Source organism: Cupressus sempervirens, chromosome 8 (genome assembly GCF_028749045.1).
Source record: "Cupressus sempervirens isolate cs-2001-9-10 chromosome 8, ASM2874904v1, whole genome shotgun sequence".
In the NCBI taxonomy this organism is placed as follows: Eukaryota; Viridiplantae; Streptophyta; class Pinopsida; order Cupressales; family Cupressaceae; genus Cupressus; species Cupressus sempervirens.
In genome coordinates this window covers 22338538-22362913 of record NC_143125.1, presented here as the reverse complement: position 1 = coordinate 22362913, position 24376 = coordinate 22338538, and the positions used below count along the sequence as shown (strand labels likewise).

Here is a 24376-nt window from a genome sequence, read left to right as displayed (position 1 = left end):
TCTTTACATGTCATTCCATTCTATACAAGTCATACTCTTCTTCTGTTAGACAAAGGAAAATAGGGCATTCAACTTGGGCTTTAGGAGAGTTATTTCTACATAAGGAGGAGTCCTTGATTACTGTTTGGGCTTTTCGTGCTAAGCCATCCATTTTGGAAGCATTTTTGCATCTCCAAAGTGCATAATTTGTGAGAAGCTCTACTGATTGATAATTCAAGGGCATCGTGTAGTTGCTTCAATTGCAACAAGAGCTACATATAATTTCATTGATGAGAGGTTTGTAGCTAGGAGGGCATTGCAAACTAAAGAGCATATGAATTAAAGGTGATGGTAGGTAACGAGTATCAACTTCCTTGCACTCGTGCAAATTTTAATTTGAGCATATAGTTGGGTGATTATGAAATGAAAAAAGAATTTTATGTTGTTGATAGAGAGGGCAATGATGTTATTCTTAACATAACATCGATGTTATCACTTGCAGAGTTCTGTTTCAACTTGCAAAAGTTATAAATAAGGTTCGAACACCAAGGTAGGAAAGAGTTAGTCAGTTCATTATCACAATTAAACTCTTATCTATATGCTATCATTGTGAATATCTTGCATTGTACAATTGAGAGAGAGAAAAGACATGTCCCTTCATGGACATGTTTGTTCATTATCACAATTAAACTCTTACCTCTATATATATATATATACTGATGTAATTTATCCATGTAAAGCTCTAAAACATCAACACTCCTTCTTAGCTAGGGAGGATAAACATATGACCATTTATTACCTCAATGTAATATAAGAATATCTTTGATCAGAAGATATTACACATTTTGATATCATGAGTATTGGTCTTTCATAATATCAACATATGATATTCATCAATATCTTAGTAAGGTTTGATATTACATCTGATATTGTGAGTATTGCTCTCCCAGAATATTGACATTCGATATTCACCAAGTATTCAAAAAAATTTGATATCACATTTGATATGAGTATTGGTCTCCCAAAATACATGATATTCACCAATTACTCAAAAAATGTTTGATATCACATCTAATATCATGATTATTGGTCTCCTAGAATATCAATGATATTCTCCAAACACTCTTTGAGTAATGGCCTTCCAGAATTTTGAGATGCAAGATATTCACCAAGTACTATGGGTAATGGCCCTCTCGAACATCAATTTGCATAAAATTCACCATGTACTCAAAAAAATATTTATAAGGTATATGCACATGCATTCTCATAATGCTTACCATATAAACATCCAACATGCAAAGTATAATCTATCATGATCTACATAGGCATCGTAAGATATCCATCATAATAGAAAATTAAGTTATTGTAAGATCATCACCTTTCAATAACTTCTGCAAATACAAGTGACATCATTTGAAAGTCGTCACTTCCTCATGATGTACATAGAGGATAGGCCCATTATGGTCATACAATCACACACAAGGACTTTTGAACTCCCTCTAAAAATCAATCATCTACGCTTCTCAACCAAAGTTGCCTTTGATGAAGTGTCACGCTCCCTCTGAATCTAATATGATCAAGATCTTCAAAGATCAACTAAAACATATCCTATATCCACTCCTTCAGGTGAATGTGTCAAACTCCCTCTAAACATCAATCTTCTAAGCTCCTTTACCTTTCAAGAAGTGCCAGACTCCCTCTTTTTCCTGCAAGAACATTCTCAAAAAAAAAGATCAAGGCAAATAGCTCTATAGTATGTATTGGAGATAAGAAAATAAGAGAGAGAGGGAGAGACAATACTCAAGGATAACCAGTAATGCTTAAGAAGACCAGTGCTTTTCCACCCTTGAATCCTTATGTCTTACATAGGTCAAATGATTTAACAAAAACATTGTACCTTTCAAATGCCTCTTTATCTGTAATGGTTATGTGGACCCATAGTATACTTCCAACTTGATAACCATAAAAAAAATCGAGAATCGCAAAGGTATGTGCTCAATGAGGTATTTCCACATTCAATATATTGCAGTTTCAAACATCAGAGGGGCCCACAGGTTGTACGCATTTCGTCACAAAGTAATTCATTTATACTTTATTTTCCACCTTGTTTGGTCATCCCTCCATTCTACTGTTTTATGCTGCAATGAATCTTTACATTTCATATTTTGTCAGGACCTTCAAGACTACATTCTCCTGAAATTTTGGAATAGTTGTAATGTTTGTTAGATAGTCCTCAACATTGACTGTAGCTGACTTAGTTTCTTGCGTAGATGTAGGGAAGTGGTCGTGGGGTCTTGTCCAAGCAAGACCGAGCCTCATTTGTAACCACAGCCCCACAAGGTAGTCACGCAGTATATATGCGTTGCCTCATAATTCCTGTGATAATCACACTCACACTCACAATACTAACAATATTAGGTGAATTGTACACAGTCAATATTTGTTGACAGGTTGATTTCATATGGTACTGTTTGTATGGATCTGGTTGCAACCTGAAATTTGGTCGATATATATATTGAATATCATATGCTACAATCTGTAAATCCTCAAGCTTAGTCCTTCCCTTGTATCTTTCTTGTCGTATTGTCCTCTGCATGATATATCAGTCGCTCCAATATTGAGTTCTGTTCCCTTACAATACTCAGACATGTCTACCGATGAATCATTCATACGAAGTGTTGATGAATCTTATGATAGTTATGTATAAAGAGAATATATCTGTCTGGGTGTGGGTAGGCTGCAATATCCAGAATTATAACAGCAATGTCAATGACAAAACAAAGCATAGAATCTCAACACATAATGAAAGAATCATGATGTCTGATTGCAATCTTTCAGTGATGATATCACAACTTTGCAACATATGGGGCAAAGCATCTCATTAATTTTGATGCATGGGTGAGTATCTTTAGGTTCTTTAACCTCCTTCGTATTGGCAACTTCCTCCTTATCTACAATTTACTCCTCAGTGTCTGCTTGCTCTTATTCATTTTATTTTTCTTTGTACTTTTGACGCTTTCTATGGGAGTTAATGATAGTAGAAAGAGATCACCATAAATGCTCCTACCCAGTGTTGCTGAGTCTAAGATACAGTACTGTCATCAGGTTTGGTGTATGTGTGCTTTTCTTGGCTCGATATTTTCGACCAATCTCCTTTTTTCTTTATGAGCACCGTAAATGAGGGAGACAATTTCATTCTTTTGTCAAACACAAATATTATCCAAAGCTATTAGTTTGCAGAACTGTCAATGTTCTGGAAACTACACATATTTTTGCATAGATTTAAAAATAATTACTGGCGGATGTCTTCTATGATCTGTCTATCTTTATTTCTATATAAACTCTACTCTTTAAATCTACCTTCTAGTTTGTAACACTAATTTGAAGGAACCTGGTTCTGATAGCATGTTGGTTTTCCGGTATCGCTGCAAATGTACAATGCACTGCCATGTATTTGGTATGTGTTTTCCAATTGCAGCCTCCCTTTATATTTATAAGAGAGTGAGAGAATAGACATGTCCCTTCATGGGACATGCCTTTTCATTATCACAATTAGACTCTTTTATATATATATATATATATATATATATATATATTGATGTAATTTATCCAAGTAAAGCTACAAAACATCAACATAATGTTCAAAACTGTTAAAGGACAAAATCAGATTATTCCAAGAACCCAATCCCAACCCAAATCTAAGTCCTAAATGTCCTAATCCAAATTCAAATTTCCACTCCAATCTGTGATTTGTATTATTCAAGCTGAAATCCCATTTAAGAGTTGTTAATCATGAAAATTATTCGAAGTTCTTCAAAATTCAACTTGCATTTCATTATTCATAACTTTGATACAAGGTTTCGTTTCTTTACATGGGCTGATGCACTGGGTGAGGACGGAACAACTAAGCAAGTTCAAAGAAAGTGGACAAGGCAACTTAGAAGATTCAAAGCAAGTTTGAGGAAAAACAAGATTCAATTCAATTCGAGATCAAATCAGATCAAGGAAGCAAATCACTTCACAAGTGAAGGATGCTTCAAGACCCTTGGATTTCCTCCAAGAATCAACATGAAGGAGACATCAACTACAGCATGAAGGAGACAACATAACCAAAAGGAAAGAAGATAGAAACCAAATTCATCAAGGAGGTTTCTAGACTACAAGAAGATCAAGACAAGAAAATATCCAAGGAGAAGACATTCCAAAGATGATGAAGAATTCCAAGAACAATGAAGAAGGATGAAGCATATTGATGAAGCTGAAGCGATTTGTGAATATGAGCCATCACAATCATTCACAAGAAGTAGATAGTCTTGGAAGAGTTCAAATCTAGAAAGATAATATTGGGTATAATAGATATCTCTTCTTTGTGAATCAATGCTAAAGTTTACAAGATGTGCTTAAGTTGTTCCCACCCATCTTCAACCAATCAACTGAATCCAAGTCAACATCTCCAAGTCATCAAACATTAGATATGTGGAAAGCATCTAATGCAATGCTTAAATCATTTTCTCATTGGCTCATTCTTGAAAGGATATGTACTTTAAGATTTGTAATTTTATTATTGGATGGCATTAAATGTATGTAGGTGGTAGTTGTACTTGTAACTACCCCAATTATGGTTTTTGTAATGTCCTTTTTTATAAGATTTGACACACTATGAATATTTCCATAATTCTATGATGCTAACTTAATCAATTATTTAATTAAGATTTCTAGCTCCAATTGCAGATGCTTTGTACAATGGAATAAAATAACAATTTCAAAGCATATAATGAACTATAATGAAAATGGATAATAACTCCAAATGCATACGCTGAATGTAATGGAAATATACTTTAATTTCAAATGCATACGTTTCCAATCAATGAGAAGGTTTCATAACAATAATCACAAATGTCGTTTCTGATATGGCAATGTGCTTAATAACCTGAATAGTGGTCTCTAGCATGTGTTATACATCCACACTGCATATACAGGCTGATATAATGGAAAAGATACCTCAATGGAAGTGATATTGAGTACAATAGACAATGGATAGTGTACAGGTTGTGTCTGATCCTCCTTTTTCTTGAAGCATTATCAATGAAGTCCTCTATAATATTCCTTTTATCAATTATGCTTCTAGATGATGTCGACTCAGATATTAAATATAAATACTTGCACCTTTGATTTCAGTTAGCAACCAGTTGCTCTTAGCAGAGCGATTCCACAAAGGGACTGTTATACATTCAATTCAATATTCAAATCTGCCTTCTTATCTTATCTTATCTTATACAACCAACAATCTGAAACAATTGTCTCCATTGGGTGAGTCCTTAATAGAGAATTTGCACATCCCAAAAGACCTATTTGCAAATAAAAAAGAGAAACCAACTTAATCTCCCTCTCATGATGCCCGCAACATTGAGTCCATGCACTTTCACATTGTTGACGCAAGCTTAACTTCCATGGCTCATCTGATAGCCTCTGTCTATCACGCTTGACTGTTGCCCTTCACGTCGCCATCCCTTGTGTGTTGCTACGTCATGTTTTCTTTCATGTTGCTCCAAAGTTGGTGTTGTGTTGTTCTGTCGTTTTTCCAGTGTTATGCTTGCTTGTTTTTCTCTATCACTAGGGCTTCCACAACCTGCCTATTTCCTGATTTGCTCAGCCCTCCTCTTCATCCAACAAGGTTTTTGTGCGAGACTTTTCTTCATAGCTTCCGCATCTTCACATAAGCTTGTTTTTTCCTGGTTCAGAGAGTTGTGGTTGTCTTTTGTCAGGTTTGGTGTTAATAGACACTCCTACACCGTGCTCTCTTCTCTACTGTCATTAAGAAGGATTTGTCCTAGCGCATGGTTTTTCCCAAGATTTTTCTATGTGTGGCCTCTGTTATACCTAGTCACCTAGTGTTGCAATTTCTTTCCTAGGCTTTTTATGTGTGCAGCCTCTACTTCTCTTGGCCTTCTACATATAGTTCTATGGTTTACACTATTGAGTTTACAGAGTTTGCACTATGGTGCCTATCAAGCTTCTCCTATTGTACGCTCTCCTTGCCTAGTCGTCTGTGATCGCCTTTGCTCTTGCTCCAATGGCAAAGCATGGAGATGGATCTCTTGGGCTAGAACCAGCAACCTGCTACACTCCTCTCCTCACCTACCAAGCAAGTTAAGCTCCCTAACACAACATTGCACAAACTCATGGAATGAATTCTGCAACTTAAAAAGGACGAAGTTGGCCTAAAGGTTTTTGTCACAAATCTTAATGCTTCAATCTCCAATTTGGTTATTGAAAACGTTGAGCTTCATCATCTGTTGAACTCCAACATTTCAAAAAAACATGGCCAAGAAATTTGACATCTCTAAACTCAAAGCAAAACAATCTGCACTATGTTTCTCCCATGATAACTTCATTGTCGAAACTGATAAGAAAATACAGTCTTGGGCATCAATAAGCAGTACCACTAGCTTTGCACCCATGTCTGGTGTTGAAGAGTTAGTCTAGGATAGATTGACATACAAGCAGGTTAGACGGGCTCGCAAGCTTAATCTAGGAGTTTGGGGCCTTTCTCCTTCCTCCATCAACCCTATTTCAGCAAGTCACTCCGTCCTCAAAGATCAACTTTCACACTTGACATGGCATGGGTTGACCATGACAACACCCTCTTCCTTTGTTTCCCTTCTTTGGTTGACTATCTTCAAGGGAGGAGGAAACTTTTTCCTCTTCCCAATAAGATTTACATTGACAAGGATCTCACTTAATCACAGGTGGCAAAACTAAAACGTCCTCAGGGACTTCTTGCGGAGGCAAGACACATTGGGAAATGGGCTATTATCAAAAACCCCAAGGTTGTTATTCGAGATTCTCCTCCATCTAAATCAGAATCGAGGTCGACCACTATAACAACTACTTTTCACGTCTTAACTAACAACTAGCATATCAAAGAAACACAATTATTCCTTCATATTCATAGGAAGACAGTTATATCAGTTATGTTCATGGAATGAGATTGATGGTTACAATCAGTTAAACAGAAATTTCATATCTAAGAATTGAAGATACCATCAATGAATTTAACGAGGAATTTAAAATCTACATACCATAGAATTCAAAACCGAAATCCATCTAGGGATGCTTCTGCAAAACCCAAGTTAGTCCATATATACCGCTTAAGAACAAAATAGCTATACCATTTTATCGAAATGACAAATATCACTATATCAATTAGGGCATCAAATACCAATGTATCAATTAGGGCATCAAAGACCATTGTATCATTTAGGGCGTCAAAAACCACTATATCGTATAGGGCATCAAAAACTATTGTATCATTCCCTTTTACTTTCTATTGCTAACTATGGCAATAACATACAGAAGGTATGCTCATATTCAATATTCACATAAATGAAAGACAGAAATAACAATCCATCAGATAAACCTATCTCTTGCATATAGATATACTTCATGTTCAGTTGGAAGATCCACCAATCTAACTGGTTACCAATTATATCAACGAGAAAAATTGCTTTCATCAAAGGAATTAACTAGTTCAATGATATAAATCAATCCATCATATCTTCTACTTGCAAAAACATCATAAAAATAAAATACCTATTACCAGCAAACATTTGAATGCATAACTCATCCTTGTCTGGTGCATATCTTGGCATCTTGTGGAGAGGGAAACATTGTCAGGGGCTTAACCTCCCAACCACAACCCTTACTTATCACCACGCAATCTCTAACAAGAAAGGCCCTCCTTACCCGGAATTAGACAAGGAACACCTTGATCAGCCACTGAGCATCCTAGTACTCGAATGTCAACCCACCACTCAATTGGGCATCAAGAACTAAACAATGGACTACTCATCCTTGTCTGGTGCATATCTTGGCATCTTGTGGAGAGGGAAACATTGTCAGGGGCTTAACCTCCCAACCACAAACCTTACTTGTCGCCACGCAATCTCTAACAAGAAAGGCCCTCCCTACCCGGAATTAGACAAGGAACACCTTGATCAGCCACTAAGCATCCTAGTACTCGAATGTCAACCCACCACTCAATTGGGCATCAAGAACTAAACAATGGACTACCATGAGCTGACTTAGTTGTTTAGATGTGATTATTTATTTCTGATTTAGGTTTATTTTATTGTACAGGAGCATTTCTATTCTCACCCTTCATCTCAACCATGTTGGTCCTCATGGATGAATTCTTGGGTGGTTGCTCAAGTGGAATTTGATCATCGTTTATAAAATACAGTCATCTCAATTATGCCCAAATCCAATTTGTGGCATTATAGATGAAACTTATATTACTATCCAGTAGCAGTCAGCTAATGATAGTGTTTTGAAAGGTAGTGAAGTGGAATCATGAAAGTCATGCACCATAACCAAATGATACAGAAAAGAATAGAGATTAAATGCTACTGTCATGAAGATGGGAACCACAAATTTCACATCAGAGACAAATGGTAGCAACTAATGGCCACATATCTTTCTCATAACAAACCATAGTGTCACGTATTTACTCTTCCCTTCATAGTAAGAACTCTGTGACAAGAAAACAATCCAGGTTACCAGCATGATATGGGATAAAGGAAACCAAATTAAAAGAGGAAAATACTCAGTGAATTGCCATTAGTTGATGAAAGTATGCATGTATAGCCAATGTGAAAGAAAGCCTTTGCATACGAATACAACCGACCCAGACCACACAGGTACATAACCCAAATGTATCAATACCAATCTAATTCCATGTAGATTTTGTATATAAAATTAACAGGGAAGCATCCCAGTCCAACATACAAGTTCACATATGCTAGTATTGACAACAAACTTAAACACTTGATCTAGGAAAATATATTAAGCAGCAAGGATTGAGGCTCAACAAAACCATGAATGAGTAAATAAATTGCTATACCAAAGAACCATAAATGATGCCGTCAGGAGTTGAACCCGTATCGTGGGTCAAGCTTGGCTCATCATTAGGTGTTTGGTTTGTGGTCCAATCATCATACGAGATGAAGATGCCTCGTCACTCTAGAACCCAAGAGAAGGATTTGATTCCATTTCATAGATCACAACACTATCACAAGATTGCAATCCAGTTTCACGCATAAACAAAGAAGAGATTTAAATTGATCGATCCACGACTAGGAGCAGGTTGAGGTATATCTATCTCCCCGATAGCAAGAGTCTCGATCTATATAAGCACATCCATGCTTAGTTAGAAGAAAGAACAAGAAGGTGTGGGTGGAGGAGTTACAATACCAACAAGAAGTCATCGGCACAAATAATTAAAAATGGCCATCTCAACTTATAAGGCCCGATGGAAAATAAAATAGAATATGAAAGGTGGCACACATGAAATAATATTAGGCCATAGCCAAGGTGCAAAAAATAATAATATTGTCTTAGTATATAGAATCATGGTATCTATAGATACCTATATATATGTATGTATATGCATGTACATGCGTAAACCCCAACCATATATTTCTTACGTATACGCCAAATATCAAGTATGCATATATGCCCTTATATATATATAATTGGTTTATATGTGTCCACATATATATGTATGTACATGTATAGATATTTAGGTATTACGATGTCGTATGATAAGACATGCTTATACACTAGGAGGCTCCAACCAACAACACAATTACAAAGGTACAAACTTGCTCAATTTTCAATTCATGCTTAATGATCTCTTTTACTATTAAATGATATGTAATTTAACAAGTTAGTTCATGGTCGTCCAACGTACACTCTTGCTTGCCTAGTCGTTTACTCTAAGCCATGGTGGTTCAAGGCTCGTACCTATCTGCTCAATGATGGTGGTGCCCGCAACGCCCAATTCTTTTCTGGCAATGCTTCCCCCCTTCGACGTGCTCCTGCAAATGAATTCTCTAGGATTATATCATATTCCTCAATATAATAACAATTTCCCATAACCAATCATTATTCATAAACCATCATAATGGCTAACTAGTGTGCCAACTTCATATGAAATTATAACAAATAACCATCTTACCCTTTCACATGATTGTAACTAATTTTACCTATCAACTGACTCCACAGGAAACCTCAGCGACTATATGAACAACTTTAAATTGAACCAAGAAATTGGGATGTAACATACCCTTCCCCTTGTGTTTCATCGTCCTCGATGAACTTGAAATCTTAACGAACATTATAAAGGAGCATTTAAAATTGGGCCAAAAACTGGGATGTAACAACCACCAAGGCCAAAATGACGATCACAGTGGCAGTTGAGCATGACGAAGCCTCTCAGTGGTTCTTTACATGTCAACTGTTGGAATGGCAATGGTCCCTTATGGTCCTTGTCAAGTCTTTTACAGAACGTTGTCAGTGTCGCAAACATTATCCTTGTTACTGAGACTCATGAGAGCCTCGTCCATCTTCTTCCTGGCATTTTTTGTTACTAGTAATTATCATCTTTTAGAGATGAGGTTACGTGCTCTAGTGGGGTCAGGGGTTCTGGTGGAGTTGCTTGTTTGGTACGTGACCATCTCTTTAACACAACTTTCGTGGTTCATAGTAATAATTTAGTCGAATTCATGTGGATCTGCATTGGTCAGTCGACTTCAGATTACAAGGACATCTTAATCACAATTTATTAGTTTCGTTGACTTTCTTGTATTATGTTGGTATGACCCTTTCGAGGACCTACATGAGTAAATCACCACATTTTTTACCATTGGCGACATCCTTATTCTAGGGGACCTTAATGCACAAAATAGGGACCTCCAGACCCACTTTCACGATCATGGGTTTGATCTGGTTTGTACGACGAATCAGATCTGGATGCTTTGAGCCTGCAGCATTTCTCTAAGGACACAGAGGAACACGTTACTAGTTATGGCCGCCATATCTCATAGTTACAAGTCCTCAAACTTGGGGATCCTAAATGGGCTTTCGTATTTTCTGGGTTCGAGCCTCTTCACTTGTTGGCCTCACTGCAGTGGCACGATTATTGTAGACTATACTCTCTTTAGTCCTTCATCCCCTCCATTAGTTGCTTCACCATTTCTCACCTCCACCTTGCCGATCACGCCCTCCTTCGCCTTATCCTCAGGGTCTCCCGTTCCTCTCACCCCATTGTCACCTCACCCCCTCCTGAGGTGACCCCCCAAACCAATACCTCATTTGTGCTTCACTAAGAGTCACTGTGACCTCTTTGTCCACCACCTTCAAGAGCTCCTCCCTCAGGATTCCTTCAGCAACTCTAGAGATGCTCCCTCCGTGTTTGATTTGCTTGCAGTCACACTGTGGAAGTCCACCCTCCTCTCTATTCCCCACCGCACCACTTGCCTTTCCCATAGCCCCAAGCGCAAGAGTACTTGCCCCATGAATCAATGGTTTGACGAGGACTGCAAATCCTTTCACCGCTTGATTCACTCGGCCTTCTCCACTCATTAGTCCACATGAGGCTCACCTATCGCTACTTTCTTGGCCACAAGAGGAAGAAGTTTTTGATGCAATGCAAATCCCTTTGTACCTCTCTCCTACAGTCCCTAAAGCTCTTATGGTGCACCTTGCTTCTGCGCCACTCTACCCCCCTCCATAACCCTAAATCAAAGCTCTGTTGTTTCCCAGACCTCCACTCTCTATGATATACCCAACTAGCCCACCTTGCCCACCCTTCACCTCACCCCTCCACCTCGTTACCACCTCTTCACATCCTCTTTTTCAGGCAATTAGATGCATGAACACCAGCAAAACAGTAGATGATGAGGAAGGTTCCAAGTGGAGCTCTTCAAGCTTCGTATTACAGTTTTGAGCTCCTTTGTCACAATGCTCTTTAATAGAGTGGTTTACACGAGCTTCCTTGACTCTTGGTTGCAACATATTATCTATCCGGTCAATAAGATAAGGTCAATCTTAGACCCCAGCAACTACATGACCATTATGGTTGGGCATACGTTTGCCAGACTCTATGTCACTGTGCTAAACACTATCTTATCTAGGGAGCTTGATTGGCATCACTGTCAGGCTAGGGGATAAGCTAGCTTTCAGATAGAGTATCAAACCATAGACCAAATCCTAACCCTGTAGACTATCATTGAGGAGGCTTGGCACTGCTCAGTGAAAGTCTATTCCTACTTTCTAGACTTTCACAAAGCTTTGTCCCTTGAGCGGCTCTTTTCACAGACCTAGGGACATTGCAATCACTGAGACTCTTTTGACGACTATTATGAGATTATATGCGAGTGTTTTTGGAAAATTTAGGACTCCATAGGGATTATCAAATCCTATTCAGAGCACCATCAGAGTAAAGCAAGGCTTTCATCTCTCCTCCACTCTCGTATTTACATCAACGAGCTTGAGGCTTGCCTTTGGGACTTCTCGATCCCTGGTGACAGTTACTACTTTACCAAGTTTTGATCTTCATTATACAATTTTTCAATGATGTGGTTTTTATGGCTTCTTCTCCGGAGGGAATCTAGCGACTTCTTGATGGGTTTGTTGCCTTTTGTAACTCATAGCAGTTAGTGGTGAACCTAGGCAAGACCGAGGAAATGGTCATCAATCACTTGAAGACCTCACATCTTCATTTTTACTTTCAAGGCGAGGAGGTTGAGATCACATCCTTCCATACCTTCCTAGGGCTTAAGTTCTTTGACCCTCATTTTAGTACAGGACCTTTCATGCAACCTTGGGTCAAGATGGAACTCGGTTCCCTAGTTATGCTTGAAAGACAATGCATCAAACATCACTTCCAAGATACCACAACCAAGACACCCTCTTAGAATCTTTGGTTGGGTTGACCGTCCTCTGCGGCTCTATTGTGTGGAGGGCCTCTCTCTTGGATTTTGATTAGGCATTGGATGAGAGAGTCCAGACCCTCCTTCTTTGGCACATTATTAGATGCCATCAGTGCATCCCCCACAGTATCATTTTGGCATTATTTGAGGCTCATCCTTTTAGACTTGGGACCATCTTTGATTTGGTTTGGTTTCTACATCGACTTCGGAGCTTCGCAAACTTTACTAAGGGTCATCGGAGATACTCTTACCTCGCCTATTGCTCCTCTAAGGCGATGACGGGCTCTGATCCCACTGGTAGAGCTTGTTGTCGGTTTGCTCAGGTCTCTACTCTTCTTGGTTTGATTGGGATTGCGATGGATCATCTTCCCCGTTTTAGTTCTCCCTTAATGCCCCTAATCACCTCCTTCTCTCCCAGCAGGAGATGAATGAGCACATCAAGCTCGATATCTACAAATAGCATATTATCACGACATGGAGTAACCCCCCGGGAGGGATCCATCCAAAGATGGCTTCCTACTCTGAGCACTACATGTATATCCCAGACGGGATCATTGTGCACCCTTGGTACCTCACTTGTCACAGGAATCATGCCCTTAGCATCTCTTTGGGGTCTTTTAGAGTGGGTTCCCATCGGTTACGCATACAGACTAATTACCAAATTGATAGAGAGGAGTTGTTGCCTCTACCCCCTTCGGGAGGTGGAATCCGAGACCCATTTTGTTTTTCGTTGTCCCATCTACTATGAAATTAGAGGGCGATTTCACTATTTTTTCAGAGAGTGTTGATCCCTTTCTTCATTTTTCAGATACGCTGACCAACGATGTCTTGCACTTCAGCTCCAAGAGAGCAGTCGATTTCGTGATCACACTTTGTAGCTTCAATTCCCATCAAGACAAACTTCAGACCAGCTCATCGCCTCCTCCTTCACTTTTGTGACTCTTGCTCGAGAGACAAAGCAGTCGCTCAACCCTCCTTCAAGTCATACCAAATCTGTGAGGCCTCATACAGGACACACTCGGCAGCATCCTCCCATCGCCGATGATTCTCTGAGACGGTCTGGGGCGCTCCCTCATCCCAGACCATAACCTTTGGTTCTAGACTACTAATTGTCTGTGAGGAATATTTATCATTTCCTTGTTCTATTCTTTACTTTCTTTCTCGCTTGTTCTCTCGCTATTGATTGTTGCCTTGTTGTATTTCCAATCCCTTACGCCCTTATGACCTCTTGTTGGACATTAATAAATTTATCTTATCTTATAATGCAGTGATACAATATCCATAAATACTCATTATCAGCTAAGTGAAGAGGCATGATGGAATGGCCACCTCCCATCTCAATTAACAAATGAAAGGTCGTTATTGTTCATTGCAATAACCAATATGATTATTATGGTGAACCACCATTACTCATATGATGTTAACTATTGTTAATCGCTAGCTCGATTATGCAAATCGGCTAAGTAAACAAATGTACGATATTTGATGGATCAGCTAATAATGATTATGCAAGGTGTATACACATGATATGATAATGCAATGATATATATATATTGTTGAGGGATAATGCCATGATATATGGATCTGCTATAATGTAATGCAGATGGGATTATGCAGTGATAGTGATTATGACATGATGCAATGATATAATGAGATGATCATGCAATTAAATCAGGATGGATGTATCTATTTATAACATGGGTTGTATATCCATTGTATGTCTATGTATGATGTAGTACGTTATGCATATGTATATGATGGCATGTCATGGATGGCTGCATGTACATTGATGGCATTGCATATGAAATCTCAATGTAGTGCACAGCATGATGGTGATCACATATTGATGGTTGCCAAAATCGATCATCAAGCCATCAGTCCATCATATAGCTCACTAGTTGTGGTGATATCTACAAGCGATCAGGCTAGGTCACTTGTAGATATCATCAAAGCTAAGGTGTCTACATGGTCCATGGATGTCTTAGCGAGTGCCAAGCTCCATCTACCACAAGATCATTTCTAATCTATATAATAATGCAGATTATATACAAAGACAAGATATGTTCTTTTCTCCTTGCCTATTCATTGTAATAACCTTTGTCGGTTATACCGTTATAGCTTAGATCAACACCAATTTACTTTACTAATCAGTGGTTTGACATTTTGTCAAACACTTGGCAAGCAAGCTCTAATACCCTTGTAATAGGCTACCCTATTATGCATCTAAGTTTTTAGTGTTTCAGCTCACAGGCATTTTATCCAACAGTTTGCATGCAACCTTTCAAATTGAATTTACTGATTTATCTTTGTGCTTTAGCAATCACCAAGTTTAGGATAAGACTAATCATGCAATTCATAATAATATTTGAACAATCCCAACTTTCTAGATTTTGAATGCACAAGATATTTTTCCAGAACCCAGAAAGCCAAATATTTTATTCCCAACTCATGTAAAACAGTAATAACAATATCAACTCATGTAACAGTAGTTACAATATCATTTCCAGACCTGGTACAAATTGTAGAGCACGATATTCAAATGACTGATAACCTGGGAGTTTTGTAGTAAAGAATACGACTGCCAATCCTCATGTCACCATGCGGCATTCAAAATGCAGGAGTTCACATGCCCAAACCCGAGACATTCATGCATACAGCAGGCAAGAATTTACAGCACTCAGTGTCAACTTCTAACAGCAACCAAATTGCAGATCAAAATTACTCAGCCAAACCCAAATCGAGCAGCTATTGAACACTCCCCAAATGCCTCAGTAAATCAATGCCTAAGCAGGGAATTGTTTGGCGTCTTGAATGCAGATGGTATGACCATTAAATTGCAGAAAAAGAGCATGTGCAAAGCAGATATACTGGGCACACAAAGAACAGAATTTCACAACACCAAACCCTTCAGCAAATATCACACAATAACAGGAGTATAATTACCAAATTTCCTCAGAATGAGATCACCTATTGCAGGCCCAAATACAACACCAGACAGCAGATTAAATTGGGCACCAACTCAAATTTTTCAGTCACCGAATTATTTAGTTATCAACTGCTCCTCAGCCACAGTAGCCACAGTAAGAGGAAGCACCACCAAACTCAGTTCAAACCACTATACATCAGGAATGGAATTGAATCAACCTCAACAACCCTCACAAGAAACAACAAAAGCAAAATCGACAATTGGATGATCTATTTGCTTCATGAAGCCACCTTTTATAATGCACTTGGCTTCACCAACACACCATAATTAGAAGCTTCCATTAAATTCTTTTATTAAATAACTTTTCTAGCACGTGGCTTCATGAAGACGCTTTTCACTTAAGAGGCTTCAACTTTTAAATACTTGACTTAGGCTTATAATTAATTAATAAATAGCCCCTTCCAATGATAACTCAACCCTCAACTTAAGTGAGATTATAAAGTTAAGTTATAACTTTATAAGAAGTCATTTAATGATTTAATAATAATTTGGCCACTAAAATAATAATAACTCCCAAAATACTTGTCCTCTAAATATGTCGTCTGAAACAGGAGTCACTCCTATTATTTCCCTATGTGGCCAAATGCATTTTCCAAAATTAGAAAGGGTCCCTCTCAATCATCACTAAACTTGCCATAAATAGCAGGTGCATGAAACTAAGCCCAAACAAAGTCCAATCTAAGTCAAAGGAAGACCAAACTGGAACATACTAAATCGTGAAGAAGACAGGACCCTCCCATAGCCAAGCCTCTGCCTCAAAAGACCCTCTATCCACGATAATTAGCCTACAAGGATCACAATAATAGGCTAATCCCTCAAACTCAAATGGGGGCAAAAATGGGGACATTTTCATTCATTTACATTTCAAAAATATCAAGATATCACAGTCTCCCCTCCTTTAAAATGCTTTCCCACAAGTATTTGACCTTTCAAATCTCACCAATAGCTTCTTGCAATTGAGGCATATTCTAAATGTCCCACATTTATTTTTTATTATCTCACTTCTTGGTTAATGTGGTGTTTCTTTGTTTTGCAGGAAGAGGATCTCCTTAAGTCTAGAGAAGGCATTGCCTTGGCTCATTTTGTTTAGCGTGTTCCTTAGTGAGTAAGAACATTGTGAAACTTCACTAGATAAGGCTTTATCAAGCTTTTAGCCCATATAAGATGTCTTTCTTCCTGTGATATTTGAATTTGAAATTTTGTTGGTTGATATCCTATTTAAAAGGCCCGATTTGTTTCATCCAAGGGAGTCCAAGGATCAATTCAATACTTCCTAGATTGAGGATGTGAAATTTGTTTGTGTAAAAGTAGTTTTCATCTTTAGGGTAAGCATAGGGGTTATAGTGTCATGCATATGGAATCATGGATGCTCCATTTTCTAATCTTGTGTTAATTCCCTTACGTTTGTGTTCAGGTATGCAATCATCATTGACCCATTTTTGGCTAATGAAGTTGTGTGTAGAGCCGCTATCTAAGAGTACTATTATGTCTTCCCCATCAATCTGCCCTTAAATTTGGAATTTGTTGTAAAAAGGTCCTAAGCTTACTAAAAACCCTTCTCTCTTATCCTATGTTGGATGCTTCCCTTCTAAGTTTGTATCATTGTTCAAGCCCTCCTTATCTTCATTGTTAGGTCTTACATCGATTTAGTGAATTTTTCCTTTCCTTTACAATGATGCCCAGGAACCCAAGGTTCCTTACAAGTTACAAGTGACACATAATTTCTGCTCTTGAGTTCTTGTCTTGTTTCAAAGTCAAGTTTAGGTCTTGCAAAAGGTTCTTTGTAAAGTGGTGCATAAGGCTCTTTTGGAGCAAGGGTTTCCATACTGTAGGGCTTTCTTTTGGTTGATTCAAAATCCATATTTCTTCCCCTTTTGACGGCCTCTTGTAGGGAAAGAGGAATTGGTGCCTTTACTCATCCTCTCAGAGGGTCTTGTAGACCTCCAAGAAGAATATGACCAAGCGTCACTCGAATATGTTTGCAACCAATACTGAGATTCTTTGGAGCTCGATGATATATTCTTCCCTTTGTGTTTGACTTGGGTCAGCTCCTTGAAATGCAATTCAAGATCCTTGTTGTAAAAAACCTTTCATTCAACATTTCAGTGAATTCTACATAAGAAGTGATTTTGGACTGCCCCATGATTATCATCCCCTGATGCTAACACTCGTGGGCTACTCCATTCAACTAGAAGGTTGCATATTTTATAGCTTCTTCTTGTCATGGAGTTTAGTTGAAAGTAAGTATTAAGCTGTTGCACCCATGCTCTAGCCATCATTTTTGTTGACCCTTCAAAGTAGGGGATACTTAGCCTACCAACTTTCCTTTTCGTTTCTAAGAATCCTTCCATGTCACCTCTCCGGAGCATATATTTCATCCTCAAGTCAAGGTACTCTTTTGAAGGACATTTATGTTTGTAGATCACCTACTTCCCAATCCTATTTTATTTGATCTTGGATTTGAATAAAAGAGGGTTTTTGTCCTTCTGATGGTGCAAGACTTGGTATTCCTAGCAATTCTTTTATGCTTATCTTGTTTTGAATGATTCCCTACTCCATATTTCCAAACAAAGGAATATGTTCAGTAAAAGACTTGATAGAATTTCGTCGAAAATAATATTCCAATAGACATCACTAAGTTGAAATCCTTATTGCTTTGCCAAAAAATAGTGGAGGTCCCTCTTCATGATATTGATGTGTCCATCTCTTGCATATACTTCCTTACTCTTGATAATGACGTCTCCACACACGATTGATCTTCTCCCTTTATGATCGATGTATGAATCTCCATATCATATCTCATGATGATTGTTATCATGATATGTACAATCGTCTGCTACGCTATACTGATTGTATCATCTTTATATCTTTTGGTGCCATTAGGAAAATTGTCTTATTTATAAGACTTCACAATTTTCCCTGGATACATTTTATTAAATCAACTATCTAACTGCAATGTATATTTAACTACAATCTATCCTCTACTAACTAGAAGTGCTCCACGTTTTGCCACCCCTTGACCACATAAGTGTTCCATTGCTAGGTTAAGAATGGGGAGTCACATGTCATGTCACCTTATTTTGGCCCATCCTTAGGACAGTCCTATATGTAAATTGTGGCGAACTTTGCCTGACTTATTTGTAACTCATGAGCTTGTTCGCATTTGCGAGTCTTCTTTTGAGCCACTAATTTGAATTGTATATGGGCCAACTTGCTTGTCAATAAAGGTGTGAGCCTCATACTTATTCAGCTTTTGTAAAGCATTTGTAATTATCATCAATCGTCTATCTCTTTTTTGGTATTTGCAATTCCAAATTGGAATCGTTCTTCTCAGTTGCAGTTTCAAAGGGGCATGATCCTCGCTAGTCTATCAAGTTCACCCAAATTTGTCAAATCTTCAATTGAAGACAAATTTGTGTAATCAATGATATATCTATAATGTCTGGAGAATACAGTAGCCAATCTTAGCGCCTCATTCCTGTCTGTTCTGTGTTGATAATTTGCATCTGCAATATTCTATTGATGAAATGTAGTTAATCAGATTGAGCAAACAGCGCTGAGCACTGTAATCGTGTGAAGAATAATAATTACGTTTCCAGCAGAAGCTTGAATTGACATAACTAATAATAAGCCCAACAACAGAAATCACATTGTGATTGAATCTATAATCATTTTCTATATTTTGTGATTAATATTATTAATATATTTGCATGATCAGGAATGTCACTACTTGCCTGCGACCTACAGTCTGAGAGTGGAAAAGACATTCCATCAGTATTAAGAGAACAGCAGTAGAAATCAGAAGATCAGACATAGCTTTGAAGCTCCATTCAATCCAAATATTGCTGCTCCTTCCACACTTTCCAACAAGGATGACCATTGGGTAGGCCAAGGTGCTTTTTTTGTTCTCAGTTGTACACAATCGGTTTATCTGGATATATGATTGATAGCTGCTCCTTTCCAAGCATAATGTGCTTTTGCATAGTTTTCTTGTATTGCAGACTTAGGATACTTCACTCAAACTTGTTGTCTTTTTCAAAATGCAACTCCATGAGCTACAAGAGCCGTGGACCACAATAGGCTGATGAGAGATCATAGAACAGTTAACCAAATGACCACAAGAACTGGTAAATTTAGTCAGACTGGGGCATGTAGGGACCACCAAGTAAGTTTAGTAAAGGATTTCAGACTCATAAGCTACAAAACTAGACAGATACCCTCCAAAAAATGATAAGGCAATATTTCCAAAATAAAAAGAAGTAGAAATTGTTGCACTGCTTCTGCGAACATCCTATGGAATGGAATGCAATGCAAATATAGGAATCTGGTGCATTTCTAAAACCTGTACGCTGGGATCCATCTTCTAATGAGCATGCCCATAGATGTGGATGGAAAAATACAACAGCCAAATGGGAACAACCAATGGAAAAGAAAATTTTATGAATTATGCATTAAAGCTGGGTCAGCAAAGACATAAAACATAGTAGAAAAAGTAATGAGTACTGGAAAGTAAGTATCATCAAATCAAGCAAAATATTTGATAAGCAATCAGAAAATCTCAATGAACAACAAGATAAATGTGAGATTTGGTGGTATTTACTGCAATCTGACCAAACCAAGTAACCTGCAGCTAAATCTTGGCTCAAAATATAAGCTCCAGATACTAACTTCTATTTACTCTTTTCCACAACCAATTGCAAATGCTAGATGGAGCTAATACTTGTTGGTTTCCCTAAGGATTATTACTATAGCTACACTATAACAGCTGATGTTAGCTGCAGTGGTTATTCTTTGCTTGGCATAAACACCAAGTAATACATGAGACAGGGTGAGTGGAAACATATTTTACATTGGGGTAAATACAATGCCCAATTATTCAACGAATTGTTAAGAGTTCAACTAATCTATGTTTATTTAGTGAAAAATTTGCAGAACTGCTCAGTACCTTCCCAATAAATGCAGACGAGCCACCAAGTCTAGCTATAGCAACGGCAACATTTGCAGGTGCACCCCCTGGAGCCTTTTTGAAGGCAGGTGCTTCAGCTAGTGATAGTCCTCCAACTGTGGGGACAAAATCAATCAGCATCTCTCCAAAGCAGACAACAAGCGATGATTCTCCATCTAGCTGGTCATTGCTGCCAGTTAATGATGCTCTCACAAAACCTGGAAAGAGAGAAATGTGCTGTTCAATTGCTATGTAGAGTCAATAGACTGTCTCATTACTATTCCATTGAAAACAAGCAACAGGATCATCCTGCATAAATTTTTCATTCTTAGCATGCAATCACAAAAAGGACTACAGTACAAATATTTATCTCAGGCAAACAATGTCTTAAGTTCCTGACAAATGTACCCTTTCCTTGCAAAAGGCTAAATAGTATTAACATAGCTATTTGTTTGAACTTTCAAGAACCCAAACACCAATATTGTAAGGAATGCCTTGGCCTACTAGGCTGACTGTCATAAAATCAGGAAAAAAAAGATCTAAAGTTCTCACAACACTTGTCGAAATTCTTGGCAATGTATCAGGTCTTTGTCATATGATGTTCTAATGCAGTGTCTCGTTAATAACTGTCAATCAGTCTATTCCAAGGCAGTAACGATCTTTCTCCATAACAATACATGTTTAAAGTAACTTTAAGACTCTAGTCAAGGTTCATATGTTCTCATTACAACATGTCTACCATAACAGGGTTTCAACAATCCTTGGTTGGAACATAAAGACACTTCTTAATCAGATTTCTTAACCATGACAGTCACATATTTCTGTAACAAAATAGTGACCCAAAAGAGGTTCAAAACTTCATTCTTAAGCATATCCCAAACACTATGAAGGATTCCAACGTTTCTTAAGACCATATTAATCTCTTCACACCATTACGAGTCCATATTTCAATAGGCAAAAGCATTGAACTCTTGACTGTGCCTGCCACACACAATTAGTAACACAAACACAGGTCTAGGGCAATGTAGAAACCCTAAGAATCCACATTCTTTCGACCTGCCACTTTGCTATGTTAAAATACATTTAAGAACTTTTGTTTCACCAAAGATCAGATTTTTCCACCATTCAAATTGAAAGATGTACAATTTCTATGCTCTCTGATCACCCTAGAAGAGGGTTTTGACAGTTTTTACAAAATACATTAAAACTTGAACAAAACTTCAGGGAAATGGTTGCAAAAGAATTCATCAGAAAGCTAATTCATTAATCTATCATCCAAAAATGCTTACATATGAAAATTACATCAACTATGAGCCTCGATGGCTCTGTAACAATTACAGACCACTCAAAACTATGTGACAGTTTGAGGGTTTGATAGATGTTCCTTGTCAAACCTCCTCCAAACCTGTCCACTCACTTGATCTCCACCAAACATTAGCTTTATCGCCTATTTGCAACCTCCCTAACTCACTAACCAACTCTAGGACCGAACCATTACATCCTTGCAACTTTGCAAGTGTTACAACTTTTTGCATTTTTGACAAAACTTACCAAAATTTGCCGAATCCCCTAGGGACACTCTAAACATGTCAAAATGGACAACATGTGACCAATTACAACTATTGCAGCCCTTTTGGAACATCTTGCATACTTTGACCACAGTTGACCTTGTCAAAACTTTATAAGTCTCTTGGAACAAAAAGGCTCTTAAAGCCTTACAAATTGGTTTGTTGATATCCAAATAGTCTTTAGGACCTTACTAATCATCAATGAAACGTTACAAACAAAGACAAATGAAATTTGACCTTATAAGACATCTTCATGGCTAGGTGCTTCTGCACCAGAGCACTACTATAAAGACAAATTTGCTCATCAAAGTCAGAAATTGTTGTATTTTTAGGGACACTTCTACTAGTGTCATCTGACTGAATGTTGAAATTGGCGGATCTAGTTTAAGGCATGCACTTTATATAATGATAGTTTCCTCTTGATGGAAACATGTTGTTCACGCTTAGATCAAAGGTGGCTCACTTTGTTTTTCCTTTGTATACATAGGCGATCATATGGCAATGAAAAACTGGCCAACCAAACTTGGTAAAAGGAAACTTTTGCTACTTATAACAAATGTATCCCTTCATGAACAAACAGCGCTTAGTTGAGAGCATAAATCTTAAAAGCAATTTGAAAGCTAAAAAGAGATGGATATATTTAGAAAAAATGGTGCTTAAAATAGAGTGGATCTGTCTTTAGATAAAGCTCCTATTTACATCAGGAAGAGTGTAAAAAGTAGACCAGAGCGCCAGGTCTTGGTGTCTTTAATTATAAAAAGCTTACATTCTATTCCAATTTTAGGAAGAAAAAAAATAGGTTCAAGATAAACAAGTGAAGAAAAATCTCATCCTGAATCAACCGAAGTATATTAAAAATCAAACAGAACGCTCACACTGACTGATATTTTAGACAACAGACCTAAGTATCATTAAAGATTTCTGCCTTAACAAAGTATAGCCCAATTTCACCGACAATTGAAAAACAAATTAGAAACATTCACGTATATAAAAAGTCCTACAGAAACCCTAGAAATAGAAAAGAGTTTTAGAGTCGAGAAAAATGCAGAACATGTATTCAGTAAGTATCAATATACATATCCCAATTTCGTCAACAATTGCTAAAGGACCATAAAATATGCAAATATAATAATGAGTCCAACAAAATTCCTGTCAATAAAAAACATATTCCTCTTTAAGATTTGACAAAACAATTCACAACGTATTTTTATTTTTGTTACAAACAATATCCCTGAAATCAGCAGATGCTTTTACTGACAATAGAAAAAGAATTCAGAAATAATTTGAAAATTTTAACAGGCAAATAAAAACAGTCATTTAATGGAAAGAAGAAATAAATACAACAAAAGTTCATTAATTATATATGAGAAGAAGTGGGAAAACAATGCATACTTCGCTTTCTCCAACAAATGGTGTTGATCGACAGAGCAGAACACGAAGATTTATAGTTTGAAATACGATCAAGTCTGTTAAATGACTGCAATGTGTGCGAATTATTTTTAAAGGAAAGACGTCGCTGAGAAATGCTGTTTACAGTTAGGAAAGAATTTGGCGCGGCCAAAATCATATTTGATTACAGAAATGATATAGAGAATAGATGGTTTGATAAAGAAATTAATAGAGATGGAAAATATAACACTGAAACAAAACAAAACTGCAGACGGAGGAAAATATATGAAGCTACGCCGCAGAGTGTATCTGAGCACATGCCTCTGGGAGCCAAGACGTTTTCTATTTTTACGCCATGTTTTTGTATTCTCCGTCTGTATACGACTAAAGTGACCGTATATACATACGACGTGAAGGATTCCCGTATCACCGGGAATACATTTCAAAATATTCCCCGTCTGCGAAGGTCCGCAGATAGTTTTGACGATGCGCCTTGGTTTCCCCAGAACGCCCTTGGTTTCAAAGACCTTTAAGCACTCTAATCTATGTTTGAATTTTTTAATTGACTATTAGTTTACATATTGTGGAAAAATGTAGAGATAAGACATGGTGGTTGACTATTGATTTAAAAATATTTGAATTCTCTATCTCGAATATTGTATTCAAAGATAAGTTCTAGAATAGTATATAATTTTAATTCAATCTACAATAAACAAATTAGAAATACAAAGATTAA

At 37.5% G+C, this 24376-nt stretch overlaps 1 protein-coding gene across 1 annotated transcript in view; it reads right to left on the bottom strand.

Annotated features, from left to right (window-relative positions):
• LOC149541381 (putative fructokinase-7) overlaps positions 1 to 23977 on the bottom strand; it is a 174285-nt gene extending 150308 nt beyond the window's left edge. Inside the window, exons 1-2 of the mRNA XM_089796651.1 lie at positions 23644 to 23977; positions 20684 to 20901 (exon numbers count right to left, since the gene is read on the bottom strand). Of these exons, the coding sequence (XP_089652777.1) occupies positions 20684 to 20901; positions 23644 to 23818 (393 nt within the window). The 5' untranslated portion in view covers positions 23819 to 23977. The remainder of the gene's footprint in view (positions 1 to 20683; positions 20902 to 23643) is intronic.
• Positions 23978 to 24376: the final 399 nt, after the last annotated feature.